Here is a 24,307-nt window from a genome sequence, read left to right on the forward strand (position 1 = left end):
CTGGTTGTCTTGAGATGTGGTGCCCCTGTAGAAGTGGGATAAAATTAGTCTCACTACTGCACTGGAGCAGTGGATGTTCCCTCTGTCACTGAAATCTGTTCTATTTTCCTTCTCTACATCCAGTTTTTAAACGAATTTGGTGCTGGTGAAAGATGCTGAATTAACAGCATTTATCCACAGGAACAGGAGCAACATACAGGCAGTTAGTGCATGCTTTTCTACACTAACCTGCCAAAGTACCCCAATTGTACCCTGTAGCAGGGTCTATCTTCATGGGATAAAGAAGAAATCAAACCCTTTCCATCACTGGCCAACTGCTGAGCCTGCCGACAAAGGACCTAACTGGTACCAGTTATGGTGCTTTTTGTAACATGGAACACTTCTCCACTAGTGTATGAGAGACAAATAGTTTCACTGAGGCCTCTGAACAGCCATTTTGTGATAGATTTTTGGCCACAATCCCTTAGCAAATATTTTGAAATATCCAGTCCCATGTAATTAGAAAAATTTTAATGGAACTGTACTAAGTTCTTCAACTTTATTGGCTTGTTGTCTAGAATTTTGTTTTGAGCTGTACCATCCATCTGACACTTATGACCAGAGTTAAAGTCTTAAAATAGTAGGTCCTATTTCAAAAGATCATGGAATCATAAAGGAACTCTCAGGTGTATGTTACTCACAGGAAATCCAACCAGTTCTTCATACAGGCCCAGAGGAGTTCACATCACAAAATAACCCCAATCATCACTGTTGTCCTTCTTGGCAATCACTTGAGTGAGCACAAGTATTGAATGGGGGTGGAGAGTTAACGTACTCTGTCATTGTTTAGAGGTGCTACTTGGAATAGGAGTGAGGAATGTAGATGGACTGCTGCATGGGACATTTGAAGTTTGGTGGACAGAATCATAGAAGATTAGGGTTGGAAGAAACCTCAGGAGGTCGTCTAGTCCAACGCCCTGCTCAAAGCAGGACCAACACCAACTAAATCATCCCAGCCAGGGCTTCATCAAGCAGGGCCTTAAAAACCCCTAAGGATGGAGATTCCACCACCTCCCTAGGTAACCTATTCCAGTGCTTCACCACCCTCCTAGTGAAATAGTGTTTCCTAATATCCAACCTAGACCTCCCCGACTGCAACTTGAAACCATTGCTCCTTGTTCTGTCATCTGCCACCATAGAGCCCTTCCAGAAACTAGCAAGTTTGCTAAACTGCTACAACCAGTTTAAAACGGGTTGTGGAGAGTCCCCACACAAAAGATGCACTGCTTTAATTAAACAGATTTAAGTGAAATCAGTGCAACTTCTGTGTATAGACAAACCTTTAGCAAGTTATTTGGAAGGTGATTTTTGTAATCACTCTCTGTGCCAGGTGGTAAAATCATAATGTTACACTTGTATGTACAGTACTATGTTTCTGGGACTTTCTGATACTAAATTCTTCTTCTTGTCATTTCAGAGGAGATTTCTGATCTGACTGATCAGATTAGTGAAGGAAACAAGAGCCTTCATGAGATAGAAAAAATCAAGAAACAGGTTGAACAAGAAAAGTCAGAAGTTCAGTTAGCCCTGGAAGAAGCTGAGGTAAGAGGAAGGAAGGGAGGGAAGGAGGTTTGTCTGTTGCTGCATCACTTTCTCAGTCACACAGCAAAAATTTACTGCTTATTATTAGGAGATCTTTCTCTGCTCCTCTGTATTTACACACCAATCTTGCTGGCCTAAATTTTCAAAAGTAACATGATTTTGGCAGCTTCAATTTTTGGGTGTCCAAACTGAGACACCTCTATAGTGACCTGATTTTCAGAAACTGCAAGAAACCCTTCCTCTGAAAATCAGGCCTCTTCAAAGCAGCTCAGCTTGGAGCATCCAAATTCCCAGTCACTTTTTAAAATGCAAGCTGCCACGGGTGGTGGTTTTGTTCATCCAATTTAACACCTTACTGAGTATGCCAAATATCTTGTATTCATCAGCAAATTCGTAACTCTCATCTTCCTCTTTGAGCATTAAAAGCTATAAACTTTATGAAGTTTTATTGTAAATAATGTCTCACTATGGATTGCACTGAGATTAGTGCCCTGCTTTCTTCCTACAATGATAGTTTGCTAAGCAAGAGTAGCAGTCTCATAAACCCAAATGAAAAGAGGCCATTTAGAAAATCTTTAAATCCCAAAGGAGTCTGGTAAAAATCACAGTAATTTTCTGCAGTGACAGGCATGCATACATACATGGAGGACCCACCTCAATTTCTGAGAGTGAACCAGCACTACAAAATTCATTACAGGCCAGGTGGAAATCAGCTCCTGGTTATTCATTTAAAAGGTCAGCTTGTAGATTTCTTGAGGTTTTGGTACACTGTGGGGCTAGGTTGGTGCATCAGTGTCTGATGGCTAATATAGCATGTGGCGGGGGATTTTTCATTAAAGTCAAGTGTTGAATTTTTTGTGTCAATATTTTTTTTGCCCTCCTCTTAACAATGTTTGCAAAAATGAAATTAACCAAATAACTGTAAAATGTTAATACACTAAATATGTGTAACTTTTTTTGGTCTGTTACAGGATGTTTTATACTTGGCAGGGATTTCATGGCCATGTAGACAGGTGTTAAAATCAGAGCGGAGAAAATAGCATCCTTTTCCAGAGCTCTGGGGTGCTGAGAGTGATTATATGTGCAGTGTACATATTTATCTCATGAGAGAGAATACATCCGTTCTTGGGGTTATAATGACACACCTGACTTTCATGAATTATGTGGAATACATCCCAGAATTCTAAGTCTGTGAGCAGATCAGGCTAATGAGTGCAAGGAAAGTTTGTGTTACATCCCCAAAATGATGATGTATCTTATTTAAAAATCAGTTGTGGAGTGCAATATTTTTTAATAAGGTTTTTTCTTGTGAATCTCGGCTTCTGGCTGTTGCTTTAATGTGCAGTACTTTTGTGTGCTGTTACCATTGGTGGTTTATTAGTGTGGCGTGTTTGTTAAAATGAATATAGATGGTGCATGGTGACCAGAAATAAGGGATAATTTGCTTATCTGTGTCTTTTGTATGTCATTATTCTATTGATGATATCTCTTGAGACAAATGTAGATCAATGAGTGACTGCTCTCTTCACAAGTACCCAATCCTTACCCAGCTAATCTGCCTGTTTAAATCAGAGGAAGTTTTGGCTCAGTCAGGAATCAGTCTGAATTCCCACTGACTTCAATGGGAGTTCTGCTTAAGTAAGACCTGCAAGTCTGGGGCCTTAGTATTTAACCATATTACGTAAAGTCTCTTGATCGCAATTTATGGGGGGGAAACAAAAACAAAAGTCATGGGATTTAAAATAGGAGGTTACCAGATAGTTTCCTTACAGGTTTTACTGGAAAAGGGGAAGATCTTGATAGCTACATATTTTGTCATGAAAACCTGATACTTTTCATCCTTCTCTTCCTTTTGGTGTCAGGTTAGAGATTCACTTACACAGATCCCACTGCCATCAATGGGAGCCATGCATGCTTCTAGAACAAGATTTGGCAAGGAGTATAGTATTGATGATCATGTGAATGAGTATAGTTAATTTCAGCAAACACATGTACCTATTGATGTAAGGCTGATGGGGAGGTGGGGGGGGAAAGACAGATTTAGAGAGGTTTTGCAAACAATCCTGTGGCTGAGTTCTGCTACCACTGAAGTCTTTGGGAGTTTTGCCACTCACTTCAGTGGGAGCAGGATGGAGCCCTTTTACCATTACTGTGTAAAGCTTGTCTGTATACAGTTTTTGTATTGGTACAAAAACTGAGTAGACAAGGCCTAAGACATCAGTTCTCAAACTGTTTGACCATGTGTAGTCTGAAGAGGTGACTGCTCATGTTTCCAGCTGCCAAATTGCATTAAAAGATAGGTAAACACATTAGGAAAGCTAGGTTACTTTTCTCAAGAAGCAACTGTAGTTGCCACAGGTAGATGGTGATGGGTGAGGAGACAGTCAGGAATGAGGAGGTGGTGTCCAGGGTCAATCTCAATGTTGCGATTCATACTTTGAAAAAGTCTAAGGATCTCTGGCCTAAGAGACTTGTTCAGTTGTGTGCCTTTTATTTCAGGGAGCCCTGGAGCATGAAGAAAGCAAGAGCCTTCGTTTTCAACTTGAAATTTCTCAGATTAAAGCAGAGTTTGAAAGAAAACTGGCAGAAAAGGAGGAGGAAATGGAAAACATTAGGTACTATACAGTGAGAAAATGGTTTGTAATTGGTGAAACTCAGAAGTTCTGACGTTTCTTCAAGGCTTCTGCCAGCTTTTCTGATCATCCTGGAAATCTGGCTGGAATAAAGTTTCTTGCAAGCTTTCGGTATTTTCATCTCTGGCCAAAGAAGGAAGCACAGAGATGTGCAAAGCTAAAAACAAAACCAACCGTTGAACAGTTGTTCCGTTAAATGGGTCATGTGTGGGTCAGAGTTGGATGCAGTCCACTTTTTCTAACCAGTTTGGCCATCCCTAAAAATACTTACAGTTTCTTCCGTTTACCTAAAAGGGAGGGGTGTTCCATAGTGGGATTAATCCTGGCTGCAGTATCATGACTCAGAATGCAGTAAGAGAGCATATGAAAACCAGGTAGATTAGCCAAACAAAGACGACACATTCTCCTGCTAGATATAAGGGCATGCCTAGTGATAGGCCAAAGGCTTATCTTCACTAGCAACTTAACACAAGGTAAAGCTCCGTGACACCTGCCCACAGACACACATCCATCATTTGTGTGTGTAGTGGTGGTAATAACACAACTCAGCGGGGGTATAAGGCAGACCTTGAGAGCCACTAAGTCAAAGAATCTGTAGTGTGGAAACAGACTAGTGATGCAACACTCGCATCAAGGGCTGCTATTACACTAATGCCTTCCAACACTCCGCCCAAGAACTGCCCCACAGTAGGCAGCTGCTTAGGGTGCCACATCTGAGAAGATGCTGCAACAACACTGAGACTAAAGCTGGTTGAAAAATGGAAAAACCATTTCAAAACTTCTAAATTGTTTCCTTTTTGCAGGATTCAAAATGGGACAATTTGGGGGTTTTTTAAAGTTTTTCTGACATGTTTAAAGTGTTTTCCCTGTTTCTTTTTTGCCACTCAGTGCAATAGAAAGTGTCTGATATCCAGATTTCTTTCCATTTTTTTCCACTTTTTGCTTTCATTTTTCCTTTTGCCGCCCTGCAACTTCTAAAAACTTCTCCACCCTTTTGGGAAATTAGAAATTAGAGTTAGTTTCATTTTTCCTGTAATTCTGTAATTTTCCCAAAGTTGAAGACGTTCTGAAAAGTTAGTGGCAAAAGGGGCCATCTAGAAATCATTCTTTCTGTCATATTTGGGAGCAAAGAGGAATGAGGGAAGAAACCGGGGGGCAGGGGGGAAGAGTTGAAAATTCAGCATTTGATTAAAAACCAAAAAACTGTGAGAAAGTATAAGCTTTTCACAAAAAGTGGTTGATTTTGAAAACCGGTCATTTTTTGTTGAAAAAATTTTGTTCGGTTTTAACTAAGATCCCTGTGGACATGTTCACCAATAGGCCTACACTGAATTACTGTTCTGCCTGTGGAGTGTCTGCCATCGCAGCCTCCCCTCCCCATGGGGTTCTACTCCATTGTAAGCAGCAGGCCCTTAAAGTTGCAAAACGCACCCTGGAAATCTTTGTGCTGGCTCCCCAGGTACATGCCTGGAAGCAGCACTACAGGGTTCTGAGGAACATTCCTAAAAGTACGGCCCACAAATGAATAGAATCAGGGACCTTGTCTTGGAGGGGAAATAATGACATAAGGATCTGAATGTGGTTGGTGAGCTGGATGGACTACTAGGAAAAAAGAGAGCAGGGAGCAACCGGAGGGCACTAAATCAAGGAACATAGCTAGTAAATGAAAACAGAAATGATGTGGTGTGCAATAAAAAGCTACTACTAGGCAGGGTGGCCTAGTGGATAGTGCACCACAGTGGGACTCAGAAGATCTGGGGTCTGTATCCAGATCTGCCATTGGACTGCTTCACCTTTGTAAGTCTCAGTCTCCCTATGAGCAAAATGGGGTTAATGACGTTGCCCTTTGTGACGTGCTCTGAGATCTACTGAGGAAAAGCGCTATAGAAGAGCTATCATCAGCAATACATATTCAGTGGGCAGGAGAAGCCTGGAAAGCAGTACTAGTGGAAGAAACTTTAGAAGTGTGGGCGTGACTGAGTCAGCCGTGTGATATGGACATTAGAGAGTGATTTTTGGACAGGTCACAGAGAGGCATCACACTGCAGAGTAGGCAGGTGACAGTTCCTCTGTCAGTGGTTAAAATAGATTGAGACAGGAGCCAGAGCTCTAGACAAAGCCGCCAGAGAGGAGCACTGGACGGGGAGTTCTCCCTCTGCTGTTAGCAGAAGGGGGGGAGGGGAGCTGCACTCATCCCACTCTCCCTTACTGTAGCCTGTGCTTTTTAGGTCCCCATGATGCCCACACCTGCGACACTACCTTTAGTTCCGGGCAGCCCGCTGCCAGCAACACATAGATCCATGTGTCGTGAGTTTATACAAAAAGCACTAAAAATGCTGAATTGACTTTTGAGGGCAGATGAAGAGCTACCAGCAAAGGTGTGCAGTTTGGCTCAGCAGAGACAGAACGGGGAAGATTTATCAAGGGGGACAAGGGATTATCTGAGAATTGAGGGGGATGTAACAGGAAGCAAGGAGATGAAAGCAAGGGTTTTCTTGTTCCTTGGGTTATTTTTTTCCCCTTTGAGTGAGCCCTATTAGGCTGAGGAATTACTCTCCTTTTGAAAAAAAAAAAGGAGTACTTGTGGCACCTTAGAGACTAACAAATTTATTTGAGCATAAACTTTCATGAGCTACAGCTCACTTCATCGGATGCATGAAGCTCATGAAAGCTTATGCTCAAATAAATTTGTTTGTCTCTAAGGTGCCACAAGTACTCCTTTTCTTTTTGTGAATACAGACTAACACGGCTGCTACTTTGAAACCTCTCCTTTAGAAGTAAATTGGGCAAAATTCTAGAAAATGTGCTATAGGGAACAGTCCTGCAATGTCTCCGAGGTCTCTGACAGGTGCTTTCCATCCCTGATATGTCTGAATAATGGTTTGGTGTTTTGATTATGTGAGACTTGGAACGATTCCCAGACATGCTGGGCTGTTCCTGAGAACTCTGGGGTTGTTGTGAGTGATATGAATCTCAGCACTTATTTTGTATAACAAAGGACAGGAAACAGACCAATTATGGGTCAATATAGTCACTGCCAGAAGCCCTTTAAAAAAATTCAGCAAATATCAGACACTTACAATTCCTTGAATCATTTCCTGGTAGAGAGAGGGGATAATGAAGAACCTGCCAAAACCTCAAAGCATGTGGCTCAGAATCAGGAATTCCTGAGTTCTAATGACTCACTGTATTGCAAGGGACAAACTACATACCTCTCAGTCTCTGTTTCCCCATATATAAAATAGGAATACTTGCCTACCTCTCAGAGGTGTGAGTATTGATTGATGGTTAATGCCTGTACAAAATGGTACAAAATTCGTCTAGAGCTTCAGATGTAAAGCACTGAAGTAGTGCCAAGAATTAAGTATTGTTTGTTGCGTTCAAACCCAGAAGAAAGAATTTGTGACCCTCCCCAGTGTAATAGCCTCAAAGGTGCTATTTGGACATTTAGGGAGGAAGAAGAGGGGAATGATGTGGCTTGCTATGTGGCACATAATAGTCTAGCCTCCTCTGGGCTGTAATACTTTGGTCTAATTTTGGATGTTGGGTTTAGTGTGTGGGTGCTGATTGGTATAGGTGGCCTGTGATATAGAGGAGGACAGACTAGAGGATCTGGTGGTCTCTTCTGGCCTTAAACTCTGACTATGATCAGGAGCTTTTTGAGGGGAGCAGACCGAACTAGTGATCACAATGGGTCATTATGTACTACTGCTGTATACACTCATCCATATATGATTTCATTCCTGAAAATGCAACTCTTTCAGGAAATAAAATGTTACTGGAGGTAATTAAAACTTCTGGGGAGGGAGGGGAAAGATTTCCTTACCCCTATAATGTCTTCTGAATATTACTCCAAAATTAGGAGAAACCAGCAGCGTACCATAGACTCGCTGCAGTCCACCCTTGATTCTGAAGCCAAGAGCAGAAATGAGGCCATCCGGCTGAAGAAGAAGATGGAAGGGGACCTCAACGAGATGGAAATCCAGCTCAGCCATGCTAACAGGCATGCCTCAGAGGCAACAAAGACTGCACGTATCCTGCAGGCACAAATAAAGGTACCCCATTGAGCTGCTACTCAGAACTACCCAACCACAAGCAAGGGCTGGGTTTTATTAATATGTAGCAATTCAAACAGAAAACACACACACACAGAGCAAGTGCTTTTACAGCAATTATTATGAGTACAAACTGAGACTCTGTTCCAAAAGACTAGGTGCAGTTAGCGTGCCATGCAGCGCATGGCCAGTCCTGGGTGTGTGTCTGCTACAAAGTACTTCTTAGCCTATAACATCTTCAAAGAGCTTGATAAAAATTTAATCAGATTCTTCCCGAGGGTCACAGGGTCCTGATGAATAGACAGCCCTCTGTGAGGGGGAAAAGCAGCAGTACAAGGGACTTCCTGTCCCCAGCTGATGGGTCCTTGAAAGGAGGAGCCATTTGACAGGGAGTCAGAATGGCCAGATGATCTGCGTAGCTTCATTTAACTTAATTCTCCAGCAGCCTCTGCCAAATAGTTTCCTATTAAACTGATGTCGGGGCATAAAGTCAGATTTCCTGGAGACTCCTTAATCCCTCACCTGCACTCCCCAGAGGATGAATCCACAAAATACCCCCACTTGAAACCACCACTGACTTGGAAGATGCAGTTCATGGCCCCAACACAGCAGGCCAGGGTGAATTAAACGTGCTATTTCTCACAGCATGGAGGGAGGAAGTCTTTGCAGTACTTTTCTAAGTAGGAGCTAAAACAGCTTCGAGACCTCCTGGATAAGCCTCCATTCCGCATTGTTCAGACAGATTTTCAGAGGCTTTGGCATGGAACAGCAAAGACTTGAGTTCAAGTAGGGTGGCCAGATAGCAAGTGTGAAAAATCAGGACAGGGGGTGGGGCATAACAGAAGCTTATATAAGAAAAAGCCCCGAATATTGGGACTGGCCCTATAAAATCGGGACATCTGGTCACCCTAAGCTCAAGTCCTGTCACGCTAGTGTGTGAGAATGCTGCTGTTTCTGCTCCAGGACCTGCAAGTGCAGATGGATGATTCAGCACACCTGAGTGAAGACCTGAAGGAGCAGCTGGCGGTCACTGACAGGCGGAACAATCTTCTCCAATCAGAGCTTGATGAGCTGAGGGCCGTGCTAGACCAGACTGAACGTGGGCGTAAGCTGGCGGAGCAAGAGCTACTGGAAGCCACTGAACGTGTGAACCTTCTCCACACCCAGGTTGGATTTCAAGGAGTGGGAGGGGAGCGGTTTCCTAAGCGCTGTGTACACTAGTCTCAACAAGCAGCAGTAGTGGCCATTGGAGAAACCTAAAGATTGCACATGCCAGAAGGATATGAATGCCATAACCACCGACCATCATTTGTCAGAGAAGTTTCATTCATTCCACTAAAGAAAATGAGTCAGTCAGTCTCTCTCTCTCTCTCCCCATATTATACTTCATTCCCATCATGATATCAGTGCAGAAGTGATCTAGCCTGCTATAATAAACACTTCCTAGAAAGGGTAAAGATGGAAGTCAGATGATAATTGGGTCTTTACCTTCTTTCACAGGGTGTCATAGAATTTCAGACTATCTTACTACTAGTGTTTACACGCAGCAATGTTAAAACCCAGTTGGGTTTGTGGATTGTATGGACGCTATTTTGATGGGGGGGTCAGGGGAAGTGGTATGTGTGACCTTTTTATGCAAGCTGCTTAGAGAAGCCTTCAGTAAAACATGCAAAGTCCATTCATTATGTATAGCTACATTGAGCAAGACAGTACATTTTAACTGGCAGCAAGTGGCTCCATACCACATCAAAGATCTTCATCAATATAGGGCCATCAAATGGTAGGCTGATGAGGGCTGGGATGGGGAGAGCAGATAAAATAAGTGATTTGCCCTTGTTGCTTGTTACCTCCTTAAGTGGAGACTGTAATTCTTAGCAGGTTCTAGGAGGCTGTGTCTTCACAGACGGGGATGTCCACTCCAAACCCCTATGAGCCCATCTCTAAATAATTAAATACCAGCAGGCGATGAAAGCTTGTCATGCATTAGCAAAACTTGTGCTGCTAACACATTATGTGCTACCTCCTGAACTGCAGCCACAATATTGGATTTCCACTTTAATCACCTTTTAGAATAACTGAATTTGGGCCCTTCATTGACCAGAGCTGAAAACACTGCACCAGTCCCCTATTTCAGTGTTTGGCTGAATTTTTTTGTTTAGTTCCATTTTGTTTGTTAAATACGGATATTCAGAGCTCTGGGAACTTTTTTAAAAAAGATAAAATACACACAATCTAAAGATGGTCTAAAAAATAAAGTCAGGCCCATACCATGTTAATAGATACTGTATCCTGTGAAGTCTAGGGAGCTGCAAAAATAGACGTGTGGTCATAGGTTTGTTGTAGGACTTCAACAATTTATCTATGTCCCTAATAATCTTTCCCCTCCTTTTTTTAACAAAAAGAACACAAGCCTTATCAATCAGAAGAAGAAGCTGGAGACTGACATCTCTCAGATGCAGAATGAAGTAGAGGAGGCTATACAGGAGTGCAGGAATGCTGAAGAAAAAGCCAAGAAAGCTATCACCGATGTAAGTAGATTGGCTGCTTGTTCCCTTTTTGCAGGTATAGCACCATATTCTGACAACACTTCGTGCCCCCTGAATTTCCATTTCTGTGGCTATGGGGCGGGGGGGAGGGGGAACGGTTTATTCAGTGGGCTCCAGAGCTGGCTGAAAGGGGTTAATGCTGCCCTGGTGCAGAAAAGGTTGGAGGGAGGAAAAGAGAAACATTTTCTCCTTGGTCAATTTCTCTTCTCCAAGAAGGGGCACATCTGCTGATCCTGAAACTCTGGGTTGGGTCATGTCACCTCCAAATAGATCTTTGCATCTGGACAAGCTGAGACAGTTGGGAGCCCACCCTCCAAGTTCCACTTGGCAGCTGCGTAGATCACAAGAAAGGCTCTGATTGGAGGGGGGACATTCCAGATTCCCAAAAGAGTAATTTTAAAGTCAGATGCCGGCCAGAGATGTGGGATCCACATGACACTACTCTCAGCACAAGACTATGGTCAAGAGAAGAGAGATCGAAGACCTCTCTTGGAGAGCAGAGGAGTCAAGCTAGTGTTGTTTCAGCTCCAGCAGAACTGGAGAAATCAATGTTGCCAGAAGGGTTATATCAGCAAACAATGTGAAATTCAGGGACCCAGGTTTCACAGTGTTGAATCCCCATGCGTTGTACACCCAGAATTCCTGGAGGAAGTTCTTCCTGTATTTTTTTTCCCAACTGTTCTTCAGCTGGTCTATCTCCTTTGGAGGTGGGAGATGTCACCAGTTCAACTCCAGCACAGCAATTATCTTCTGATGGCTGTACAGTGACCTATCCAAAATATGTAGCTGGACCTTGGTGTTATCATATCTGTCTGTTCAGAAATAGACTCATTGCACCGCTGTTAGCAATGTCAGCAGAAAGACCCAAGACACAATAGGGCATGGCCTCTGAACTCTTCGTCCCTAGATGTGGTACCTCACAGTCACTGCCGGCACAGACTGGGGAAGCTTCCCTAACACTGCCCAGACTCTACCTATTCTATGGATAAATAGAGAATTGGTCTTTCAGGCCTGTTAGCCCAGCAACTTTCACAAGCATTGCATCTAGACCATTTTTAGTACAGCCTGTATAAAATGTGTGTAACAAATGGCACAGTTTTACTCAACAGAAAAGCCACATACAGGTATTGAAGTAGGAAGCTAGATCTTAAATCACAGAATTAGAAGAGAGAGATGGAAAAGACCTATTAGGTCTGTCAAGGTTCCTTCCACTCTGAACTCTAGGGTACAGATGTGGGGACCTGCATGAAAGGCCCCCTAAGCTTATTCTTACCAGCTTAGGTTAAAAACTTCCTCAAGGTACAAACTTTGCCTTGTCCTTGAACCCTATGCTGCCACGACCAAGCGTGTTAAACAAAGAACAGGGAAAGAGTCCACTTGGAGACGTCTTCCCCCCAAAATATCCCCCCAAGCCCTACACCCCCTTTCCTGGGGAAGGCTTGATAACAATCCTAACCAATTTGCATGGGTGAACACAGACCCAAACCCTTGGATCTTAAGGACAATGAAAAAGCAATCAGGATCTTAAAAGAAGAATTTTAATTAAAGAAAAAGTAAAAGAATCACCTCTGTAAAATCAGGATGGTAAATACCTTACAGGGTAATCAGATTCAAAACATAGAGAATCCCTCTAGGCAAAACCTTAAGTTACAAAAAGACACAAAAACAGGAATATACATCCCATTCAGCACAGCTATTTTACCAGCCATTAAACAAAAGAAAATCTAACACATTTCTAGCTAGATTGCTTACTAACTTAACAGAAGTTCTGAAGAGCATTCCTGACCTGGTCCCGGCAAAAGCATCACACAGACAGACAGACCCTTTGTCCCCACCCACCAGCTTTGAAAGTAACTTGTCTCCTCACTAGTCATTTTGGTCTGGTGCCAGGGAGGTTATCCAAGCTTCTTAACCCTTTACAGGTGAAAGGGTTTTGCCTCTGGCCAGGAGGGATTTTATAGTTCTGTATACAGAGAGGTGGTTACCCTTCCCTTTATATTTATGACAAGGTCACATTGTCTGTCCATCAAATCTACTTGTGAAGGACAACTCTCTACAGAGTACTCTCTGGTACTTTGTTCAGTCTAGTGTAAATGATACAAGCAGTGGGGCTTCCCTCACTTCTCTTACAAGCCTCTTCCCACAGTCCAACAGACCTCACTGTGATGTTTTATCTGTATTTTAGGCAGCAATGATGGCTGAGGAGCTTAAAAAGGAGCAAGATACTAGTGCCCACTTGGAGAGAATGAAAAAGAACATGGAACAGACTATTAAAGATCTACAGAAAAGACTGGATGAAGCAGAGCAAATAGCACTGAAAGGTGGCAAGAAGCAGATCCAAAAGCTGGAGTCCAGGGTAGGTTTTCTGTCCTGTTTATAGGCCTGCCAAAGAAGAAGATACTTCATAAAACTCAGACAATATGGTTGCTCTGGACACAGTCACTTCTGACCTTGGCTTAGGGACCATCTATAAAGTAGAAAGAACTCTTTAGAGATTATATTAAGCGTAAACTCTTTTAAGAGTTACACCTAGGCCAGGTGTGAGGTCCACATGGACCCATCTTTCCCTTTTATCACCTGACTTGGTTGGCATAGCAATGTGGTTGTTGTAGCCAACACCAAGTATATGATGAAGTCCATGCTTAAAATAAGGCATAAAGTCTGAAAATGGAAAAGCCTCTATGCTTCCAGCTTAGCTTGTGACCTCTTTGGAGTATTTGTATGTTTGTACAGTTTCTAGTATGTTGGGGTTACAGTCCTGATTGGAACTGCTAGTGCAATATGAACATTATGTAATAAAAATGCATAATAAACTGGGTAGAAAACCAACATCTACATGGAAATTTTGGTCTACTGCTGAAGCACATACTTGGAGATATGTGACAAAGGGTCCTGCAAAGATGAACATCACTTAAACTGTAAATTAAACTATTTGATGTTTAAACATGTGGAATTGCATAATGTTTCTTCTCTTGCAGGTACGTGAGCTGGAAAATGATCTAGAGAATGAACTTCGTCGCAATACAGAAGCCCAGAAAGGAGTCCGCAAATATGAGAGACGCATAAAGGAGCTGACTTATCAGGTACTGTAGCAAAAACCCCAGTCCTTCTAAGTATTATACTAAACTGTGGGTCCCTGGAGGAAATGTTTTCTTTCAAATACAGTGTTGAGCTGCATCCTTCACCCAGTGGAAATGAGCACTGCCAAAAGCTTTGTCTGTGCTAGTGAATTTTAGAAAAACACTTTTCAATGCTACCCTCAATTAACCTAAACAATTGTTAATCTAGTGTAGTTGGAGCTTTAGCATTTTTAACACGGTGCTATTTAAACCTGTCAAGGAGCATCCGTAGGTACCATTTTTCTTGATGCATGAGAAGGAGACTCCAGCTCTCTCACTCAGGTATTGACCCTACTAACCAGAATAAAATAGATTAAATTTACTTTTGTCACTGGAATAAAAAGATAAGCTTCCACACGCACAGGGAGAAGATATGCACTGGGGTACCATTTTTACTCTATAGAGTAGAAATGTCCTTCATCATCTCTGCATTATTCGTTAGGGAGTCTGTATCACTATGCTTGATACTTTCTAAATATATTTCCTGATAGTTCCTTCCACTGCTCTGTGTTGGTTTTACCGTTGAAACAAATACATACCCTTGGTCAGTCCACTAGAATATTTTTCTTATCTCTATACATAGTGATACTAGTTGAACTGTTTTGTTTCAAAGTCCTAAATTTCCAATGTGATAGAAATAATTGCCTCACAAAACTTACTCAGTTTGTGACATACTCGTACCTTCTGCCTATACATACCATTAAAGCATTTTTTCTGTTTGCTTGATGTAGGCAGAGGAAGATAAGAAGAATCTGACCAGGATGCAGGAGCTGATCGATAAGCTGCAGTTAAAAGTGAAAAGCTATAAGCATCAAGCTGAGGAAGCTGTAAGTGACAGGAACAGTTGTGACATGGATTTTTTTTTTTTTTTAAATTTAATCAAGTCATGCCCTCACTGACAATTGCATCCTTGGTCATTTGAGCTCACATCCTCAGAGGCATTTAGGCACCTCCCATTGAAACCAATGAGATCTAGGTACCTAAATACCTTTGAGGATCTGGGTCTCAGGGCCTTCATATACTAAAAATCATTTAGCAGTTTTATTAAATATATTCAGCTTAGCTGAAGATCTATGTAGTACTGATTTACACTGTACACTCCCTACCCGTTCCATCTTAAGCAGCTTGCACTTGGTGTTGTGTATGGATATAGTTTTCCGGAGCTGTCTTTCTGTGTATCCTGGGCAAGGGGTTTGGATCAACCAGAGTGAAACTTTTCATGACATTCTGTTAACCCGCTAAGTCGGTGATTACTGAAAAATGACTATAACGTAGTTCCATGTTAGAAGGGTTTTTTCCCCATCCTGAAAGTTTCCCTTAAAATGGGGAGTACTGGTGAAACCAGCAAAACATTTGACTAAATGTTTGCATCGCAAAGGTTGGTTAAGCCCCACGGATATTTGCCGCTTAGTCTCACACACTTGAACCTTGCCTGGTACTGAAGATCACCGTTTTCAAATCTACAAGGGAAAAATTTGTCTAATCCTTTGTCTTACCAGGAAGCACAATCCAATCAGTATCTTGCAAAGTACAGGAAGCAGCAACATGAGCTGGATGATGCCGAAGAACGGGCTGAAATAGCTGAATCTCAAGTTAATAAACTGAGGACCAAGACAAGAGATATTGGGATAAAAAAGGTATGGTGTTATTCTGCAGAATAAGTGAGTCTCTGCACACTGACACATGTGCACACATACACGCAGAGGAAGGAGAACTGATCAGCACAGCTCTACATCAGTACTATACGAGATAGGAAAATTATTCCATATCATAAATCTGAACCAGATTGAAATGTGAGTTTTTATTGCAGCCTTCTATTTTTTTACATTACGGAAAAACTTTGGGAGAGTGACCTGAACCTTATAACCTGCCAAAGAAACATGTCCTTAATATATCCCAATACAAACTTTGTTACTTGAGCAGCTGTAACTCGAAGAGAGTTTTTGCCAATACATAATCAAATATTATTCTTTGATAGTGGGTATTCAAAAGCATCGTCTCTTGCAATGTACCATGGATTTCTACCTGTCCTGTAGGGCCTCTTCCACAACACAGTGCAGCCTGAGGATTATGGCACTGGCAGATTTTTTGGTTACACACAATTTCACCTTCATCTTGAAACTGCGCTTTCAGTGCAGGGTGATAGCTTTTGCAGTTTGGGGTGTTAGTGATTGGCTGTATAGGCACTCTAAGTCATTCATATTTTATTAATATTTGTATGTGGGTTTGCATTTGGAGTAAAGGGAACTTACCACCAAGCTGTTGAATAAAGGTTCCAAATTTCTTACCTTTGGGGATGTGGTTTGACCTGCAGTTGAAAGAGTGAGAGAGCCTTTGATTACCCAAATCGTAACAGGTGCAAGTATGCTCCTCATCCACATATGAGGCATTGAACAAGGAGTTGGAATGATCTTTGTCCACTTGACTTAGAGGCATAATCTAAACTCTGAGGCTCAAGATTTTAGAAATGCATGTGTCGGGTGACCAACCCCAGCCATGATGGCACAAAGAAAACCTCTCTCTCTCTCTCTCTCTCTCCCCAGAACTTAAAAAGGAGATTTTATCCAATCACCCTCTCCTTTGTTATGATATCCATTGTGTGGCAAGATTTTTCCAATTTCCTTTGCCTGCCCACACCAGAATAAATCATATGGGGCTAGGTCCTCCGGTGGTGTAAATTGATATACCTTTCTCGATGATGAAGCCACACTGCCTTACGCCAGCTAAGGATCTGGCCTTCTATACCTTTAGGCCCTGTGCTGGTGCTGGAACTATGGGTGAAAATGTGGCTCCCTCAATGTTGTGTAGCTTTTTTTAAAAAATTAAACTTTGGGGTTTTTTTATTCCCTTGCTAGTTTCTGAAAGTGCATTTTTCTGGTGAATGTCCAAGTTCTTCCAGTCCCATGAATTCATGTTACACACAAAGCCAAGCTGTTGCATAGATTTATTAAACGCCATCTTGTATTTCATTTAATCCTATAAATTATTATAATTTGCACTTTTACACCTAACTTCTCTTAATACAATTCAAATACATTTTAATTTAATTATTAATAGCAGCATCCATTGTTTGCATTCATCAGCCACTGACAGACAAGTACCTTGTTCCTGCCTTAAGCAGCTCAGTCTAAAATAGAGGTTTGGGAGAATGGGGTACACAGTTTTCCTTGTGAGCTAATTCACTGTAAGGCACATGGCAAATGTGGATCTTCAAGCGGAACTTAAATGCTGAGAGGGTAAAGGCCTTATAGATAAGCTCAGAAAGTCTGTGCCATGCAGCGAGGCAATGTGGAAAAAGGCATGGTGGTGCTCATATGAGAAGTTGACAGATGGGTGGCTGAGGTTGGGAACACCAGCAGAAGAGAGGCAGTGTATGCTTCCACTTGCGCATGCTTCTCTCCCTCAGGAGAGGATGAGAGAAACATGTGACAGCCAGTAGTCACGTTGCTTACTGAACTACTGATTGTAGCATCTGAGCACCTGTGATGAATGCCGTGCAACATAAGAACCTTCGTAGAACAGCAGGGCACCGTGCAGCAAGACAAGCTCAGATAAGTAGGACAGGGCAGCGTTATGTGGAACACTGAAGCTGCTAAGCTTGAGTTATATGCAGTAGCAGTAGAGGGATTCTCAGAGGGGAGTGACATGGTTGAAATGACTGGTGCCCCTACCTGCACTAAAGTTCCCTAGTGCACTTTGACCTACTCCCATTTCACAGCGGGAAAGATCAAAAAGCACTAGGGACCTTTCAGTGCACAGCGGCAGGGTCCACACAAACACTTAGTGCCCAGGAAGGTAGTGATGGATACATATACAGCCCGGCTTGCTGCAAATTAAGTGTTCATATAGACAAGCCCTTAGCGAGAACAGTTTCAATAGAATGGGCTATATTACCACAGAACTGTGGTGTACCTCCTAACAGCGCTGCATGAAACTCATAAGCTGTTAATAACATACACATAGTATCAGGACAAGAAACTAAGCAGTATTCTCAGCTGGTGAAAATCAGTAATAACACCACTGACTTCAAGAAAGCGAAACCAGTTTATGTTTATGCCAGTGAGAATTTGTTAATACAATAGGTAAAAGGGAATAGAAGCTTTTGTCTGATACTTGAGAATTTACTCTTTAAGAAATGATGTAAACGTTTTCATTCTTAATTGAATTATACTGTCTTTCTCACAAAAATCACATTTCAGGTTCATGAAGAGGAGTAAATACACTGTGCGCTGAGTAACTGAAGACCGAACAGCGTTTGATGCTTCATATTAATTGATGAGCTACACAGTTGAAAGCAGCAGTAGAATAGGCACCTTAAGAAATAAAAATGAAACGAAAACCCAAACCAGATTTTGCAGTGTTTTTCTTTCCCTTACACTTGTTGAGGCCTGGTCCCAGAGCTCAAAAAAAACCTGCTTGAATCCTGCTGACTGCCCTGCTCATTATCTTGGAACAAAGCCTAATTGTCAGTAATGCAACTACACACACACACACAAAGTCATTCACATTTCTGAAGTTAACATTCTTCATACAGAGAGTTTTAAAGTGACCAAGACTACCCATGTGCAGGGGGCAGCCTTCCACATTTATGGCCCTAAGCCACTTACTCACATCCAGCCTGTCAGCCGCAGTCCCATACTAGTTTCATGTCGAGCAGAGACTGACAACCTCTTAACCCTCCCTCCCCTGCTCTCCTCTTGGAAAGCTGAGCTACAGCTCACCATCTTGACTTCCCATGTCTGGAATATGGGCCACTAGAGGCTTGGCTCAGCATAGCTGTGATGGGAGACCACCACCATGAACTGACTGCGGACAGAAGGTAATTGAGCTAGGGAAGCATCCATGGGTATACAAAGGTGGTGGGATCTTGGGAAGAGGTGAGGAAGAAACTGTATAGGAACCCATATAGGGCAATTCACCTATGGCTCCAAAACTAAGATTGGCCTGCATTTTTTAGAACAGTCTACAGTGATAGCAGACAGAAAAAAGGCAACGTGACTCCTCAGCTGGACTTGTTTTAGGAAGAATGAGAGAGGGGTTTTGGTGTCATCTGTGCATTGAAAATTAGCTGGCAGATAGAAAAATCTAAAATTAAAAAATTGGGTTTTAATTTCTCAGTTAGGGTAATATACCAAATTTTATTTGTGGCTTTTTTTAAGGTTTCGACTTTAAACCCAATTCTAGGTTTCCATTAATGTTTTCCTTTACCAGGTTATAATTTACTTTTGCTTCCCATATTCACTCAGGCAGCCCTGCATGTCAGAAAACTTTCCTTTGTGTGTGCTGATGCATATGGGGCAATCCTCAGAGTGTGTTTTTCATTTAAATATTAACAGGGTTCAAAAAGCCTTTCAGGAAAGTGGTATGTTGGGTTAAACCTGGTTCTGATGTTACACTATTATATATGTGCCAGGCACAGAACCTCTGACTTTTTCATGACAAAATATTATTAGCAGTATTGTGTACAAATGAGTTCCTACTACTGGTAGATTCCCAAGAAATTAAATAAACTGAAACAAGCCTAGCCTCCAACACTGGAAAGTGTACCTTATCAAATGTGCAAAAGTCATGATTTCCAGCCTCTCCTAGCTCTGGATTTGTGCAGAATTACAATAATATACAGGGTCACCAACATCAGTTACAAAATGCTAATGTGTTAAAAAAAAATGGCACCAGCACCATGTTGCCTTTACCAGCACCAACAACTGACTTAAAAATATGGGCTCTCTTAATTTCAAGACAATAGTTTCCCATTTCTGTGTCACAGGCATCACAAACAGGACCCCACCTGTACACCCTTAAAAACATCAAAAGTATTATTAATTCAGTATACAGGTAAGGATTTTCAGTGACGGAGGAGATGCCTATACCCCTTTTCAGGAAGACTAGGTCAGATAATTTGTCTCTCCATCACCTGTTTGGGCTTTTTTAAGCCAGTAATAGGTAAGGTGTAAATGTATGGCTGTATTTGGTAGGTCTTCAGAAAATTAATGAAAAAAGAAAAGGAGTACTTGTGGCACCTTAGAGAGACTAACCAATTTATTTGAGCATGAGCTTTCGTGAGCTACAGCTCACTTCATCGGATGCAGTTTCCATGGTATGCATCCGATGAAGCGAGCTGTAGCTCACGAAAGCTTTACACAGTCTTCCAAGAGACTCTTTCCTTGATTATTTGTGTCCTGAAAGTCAAAACAAATACAACGTTTACCACACTTCATGATATATAAAATTAGTCAATTGGCATGGGAAAGACAACAAAAATGCCCATATAGGTCTCATTGAAGAAGCAAGCATTCTCCACTGTTATTAGCCAAGTGCAGTAAAATCATAGATGACAAGGATGGAGAAACACTCTGGGGTCTTCTCATCCACCCACCTCCCCATTAAATGAGGGAACGATTAAATGTCCCTTGGTTTAGGGAGAGCTGAAACAATACAAGCCACCTCCCAAGGCATCAGACTTCATGGGAAGGCCTGAGAAAGAAGTAACGCAGGCAGAACAAGAGGGGTTCCCCTGGGACTGATTACAAAAAATCTGGGGATTGAGTGATGGAGCTGCCAGTGTGTCTGTGTGTGTCAGAAGCAGATTGGCCCAGAAAGTGAATGAAGCAGTGAACGTGGCCCTGGGAGGAAGCTAAGAAAGAGACCTTCTTTGGGGCACAGGCCTGACAGGGTTATATTGATGACAGTGTTCGAATTGTAAACGATCAGTGTAAAAGTGGGAGCGTGGGGGATAGGGCTGAGTGGTTCCCTTGTCCCGTTTACAGGCTAAGGGGCTCTTTAGCAATGCATGGCAACCTTCCCACAGGCAGTCTGGAAAGCACCACCTTAAAGCAAGGTCGGGTCTACACTGCAGAATTACTTTGGTAGAACTACGTTAGCGACATAGTGCCATTGTAGACAGCATTCGGTCAGCGAGAGGGCTTCTCTCACCAACATAGCTACTGCCCTCTCGGGAAAGTGGATTAACTACACCAACAGAAGAACTCTCTTCACTAAAGCACTACAGCGGTGCAGCTGCACCGTTTTAAGTGTAGACCTGCCCTCGGCAAGCCGCCTGTTTTCTCTTTCTCTGGCTAATCTACACTACAAGTTAGGGGTGTGATTCCCCTGCTCACATATACACATCCTTGCAGTAGCTTAAAGAGAGTTAGTGCCACTATAAATAGCAGTGTAGCTGGGGTCGAGTGGACAGCTGAGCATGTACCCTTCAATTTCAGGAGTGTTTCTGCTCCGCTGCTTCCACAGCCACACTGCTATTGATACTAGGGTTGGTTTGCAGTTTATGTGCTATCATTCTGAATTCTAAGCAGTGTGGTCCAACGTCCTGTTTCCCTGAATATAGTAGGAGCAAACAGCAGCAGACAGTTTTCTTGCTCAGAAATCCAAGCCTGATTTCTGTTACGTGCACAGCCTACGCACAGAGAAGTAGCTAAAACACACAGATCCTGTTGCTGAAAGGTTGCAGCATAACAGTGTTTTGTAGAACCCTGAACGACAACACAAAAACCCAAACACTGAGAGGAAGGAAAACAGGCTGCTCCCTAAAGCAGGGAGGCCCAACTCTCCCCACCTTGCTTTAAGCTAGCTCTTTTCAAAGTGACTCCAAGCCACTCTCATGCTTTGCTACAGAGCCCTCTTATACTGTAAGGCAGGACAAGAGCATCACCCTCACCCTGCTCTTAAACCAATAGTTTGCAATTCCAACACAGTCCTCAAAACACCACAGTCCTCCCCTGTAAATTCCTTAATTAATAAACACAACCATAAAAACCAAATTACAAGTTTAACCTTACAGCAGGGTCTGCCATTTTGCTGCAGGCTGTGGCCAGTAGTACCTGTCAGGGAAAGAAAGGGCCATCCAAACTTTGTCCTCGTGCCAGCAGGAGCACTTTTCCTCTCTTGGCCACCATCTTCCAGCACCAATTCTTCCTCTTCCAGCCAACAAAAACCCAAACAATCTTTTCTTGCTTCAGGGGCCACATTCTGTAATCATACTGAGTTAGTCAATGTACCTCTTCATTATCTCGAGTAAATGTGCCATTAGGGCCAATATCTTCTTTACCACATTTTTCCCCTCACTTCATCCCTCCCCTGTAATTTTGTACCATCACTGCCCTTGGCAGAAAAAACTGGGAAGTTTATGTTGGGGGCTTGTCACTGTTTGTTTCTCCACAGGCTCCTGCACAGGGCATATGGCACATGTCTAACATTCAGAAACGTAGGCCTTGTCACAACCAGCCTCATGGTTATGCCTCTTTCTGAGCCCACAGCTTTGTATTTTTCAGTTCCCTCACTCTTTCTGGCATGTGGTGCATCACACTCCAATCCAATTTAAATCTGTATAGCCAGTTTATGCCCATCAATGGGGGGGTGGGGAGGGGGCATTTCCTTCACTCACTATTAACTCTAATGGTGAACAGATATCTATCTAAACTACAGTGACAGGGAGGCTGCCTAACACTCCTTTCTGCCCCTAATTGTAAAGCTATCAAAGCACATTAGTTTCTCTTGCTCTTAACCCAGGAATTTTTTTTTTTTTTTGCTAACCACCTTCCCACCCCCAGAGATCACAGACATGGCCACTCCTGTATATCACGTCATTTACCTTTACATTAACATAATATAGGGGATAATATGTCTGTCCTTTCCCACCGCATACAGTTCTGTGAAATGGTATAGCTCACGCATCCTTTCATTCGAAGCTGACAGGCACCTAACTAGGATGGTAGCTCCTACATGTAGACACTGGTGGCTTCCTTTTGGGTCTGGTGCACTGTGGCCTGCCCATTGGCATGTCCCTTCTTCAAACACTTCTTGCTCTGCAGCTTATTAAGGAAATGCTGCTCCTGCAGGTGTGGTGTCACTAAACAGCAGAAATAGGATTCCCTCTGTTCTGTTTGGCTCCTGTGAGAGGTTTGAACTGGTGGTGGTGTTTCTTTAATCCACTGCTGAGGCCATGTTTCCAGCCTGGCATGATGAGGCCAATTTATTTTCAAATTTTGGTGCACTTTTTTGTGTGGATTCAAATAGAGCAGTCTTCATCTAGTGGCAGGTCCTTGTGACACACAACATCCAACAACCTCTCTTAATTCAGACTCATCTGAGAGCTCCTTCAGAACATTACCAAAACAATGAGTAGTGGACAGTTTTTTTCAGGGTTGCCAAAAATTCAGAGATACTTTCCCCTTCTATCTGGTTTCTGAAGTGAAACATATCCTTTTATTAAAAACATTGAGAGGCTCAAAATGCTTCTTAGAATCTCTTTTATGTCCTTATATTCCAGTTCATCAGGTTCTTGAGGAAAACTTTTAAGCGTTACAAAAGTGGTTTTACACAAACAATGTTAAGAAATAGCATGTGCATAAAAACACTGCTCAAGACTCTGAGCATATGTTGCAAAATCTTCTCCTTCATTACACTGTAAACTGTCCATATGCAGCCATTTAATCTTTGCTCTCTTATAGGCTCCCCCTCGATCTTCTGCACACCGTTCTTCTCCGCTATGTTACAGGATACACAGAGAAATTAGATAAAAACATAAATAATCTTGCTGGAAGGTTGCAACATAACACTGCTCTATTTCACAGAATTCAAAATAATACACAAGAACCGAAACCAGAGAGGGAAAAAACAGGCTGCACCCTAAGGCAGGGAGGCACAAATCACCCCTTCTTGCTTTAAACTGGCTCTTTTCAAACTGATTCCCATCACATACTTTGTTACAGACCTTCCCTAGCCTGCAAGCAGGCTCCTGAAGTGATTGCTTACCATTCTAATGCAGTCCTCAATACACCACAGTTATTGTCATGGAGGAAATGCAGAGTGATTGTGTTAGACAAGGTTTACAAAAGGAATTAAGGTAATAAGAAGCTATCTTTCCCTGATAGGCCAGCAGAATTCCATATTAAAGGGAATTTGGTTTAGGTGAGAGTTAGGGATTGAAGCCTGCAGGTTCCTTTATTGCACTAAACACATGGAAAGGAATAAAGCAATACAAACAGTGAGGCCCGGGGTCTACACCTATAACTTAAGTCGACCTACATCGCTTAGCACTGTGAAAAATTTTGCATCCTGTGACTTAGTTAGGTTGACTTAACCCCTTCTGTAGATGCAGCTAGGATGGTGGAAGAATTCTTCCATCAACATAGCTACCACCTCTCAGGGAGATGGATTACCTGCAATGACAAAGAACCTCCTTCCATCTATGTAGGAAATGTCTACACTACAGCAGCTGTACCAATAGCTACCTATAGCTATACCACTGTAGCACGGACATACCCTGAGAAGGGGCCTATAACCTTAGATGGCTTGGGATCTGCAGCAAACCGAACCCAATCCCTATGGATCCCTAAAAGCTTTGGATCTGTGGG

General features: G+C 42.4%; 2 protein-coding genes across 2 annotated transcripts in view; one reads left to right on the forward strand and one right to left on the reverse strand.

Annotated features, from left to right (window-relative positions):
* Window positions 1–18,263, forward strand: part of MYH15 (myosin heavy chain 15) — a 60,973-nt gene extending 42,710 nt beyond the window's left edge. Inside the window, exons 33-42 of the mRNA XM_073306318.1 lie at window positions 1,457–1,581; window positions 4,081–4,196; window positions 8,077–8,269; window positions 9,233–9,436; window positions 10,672–10,797; window positions 13,001–13,171; window positions 13,794–13,898; window positions 14,666–14,761; window positions 15,434–15,571; window positions 18,134–18,263. Of these exons, the coding sequence (XP_073162419.1) occupies window positions 1,457–1,581; window positions 4,081–4,196; window positions 8,077–8,269; window positions 9,233–9,436; window positions 10,672–10,797; window positions 13,001–13,171; window positions 13,794–13,898; window positions 14,666–14,761; window positions 15,434–15,571; window positions 18,134–18,151 (1,292 nt within the window). The 3' untranslated portion in view covers window positions 18,152–18,263. The remainder of the gene's footprint in view (window positions 1–1,456; window positions 1,582–4,080; window positions 4,197–8,076; window positions 8,270–9,232; window positions 9,437–10,671; window positions 10,798–13,000; window positions 13,172–13,793; window positions 13,899–14,665; window positions 14,762–15,433; window positions 15,572–18,133) is intronic.
* Window positions 18,264–20,043: 1,780 nt separating this feature from the next.
* The window catches only part of HHLA2 (HHLA2 member of B7 family), a 28,668-nt gene continuing 24,404 nt past the window's right edge, over window positions 20,044–24,307 (reverse strand). Inside the window, exon 7 of the mRNA XM_073306354.1 lies at window positions 20,044–23,437. Coding sequence (XP_073162455.1) covers window positions 23,396–23,437 — 42 coding nt within the window. The 3' untranslated portion in view covers window positions 20,044–23,395. The remainder of the gene's footprint in view (window positions 23,438–24,307) is intronic.

Source organism: Lepidochelys kempii, chromosome 1 (genome assembly GCF_965140265.1).
Source record: "Lepidochelys kempii isolate rLepKem1 chromosome 1, rLepKem1.hap2, whole genome shotgun sequence".
NCBI lineage: Eukaryota > Metazoa > Chordata > Testudines > Cheloniidae > Lepidochelys > Lepidochelys kempii.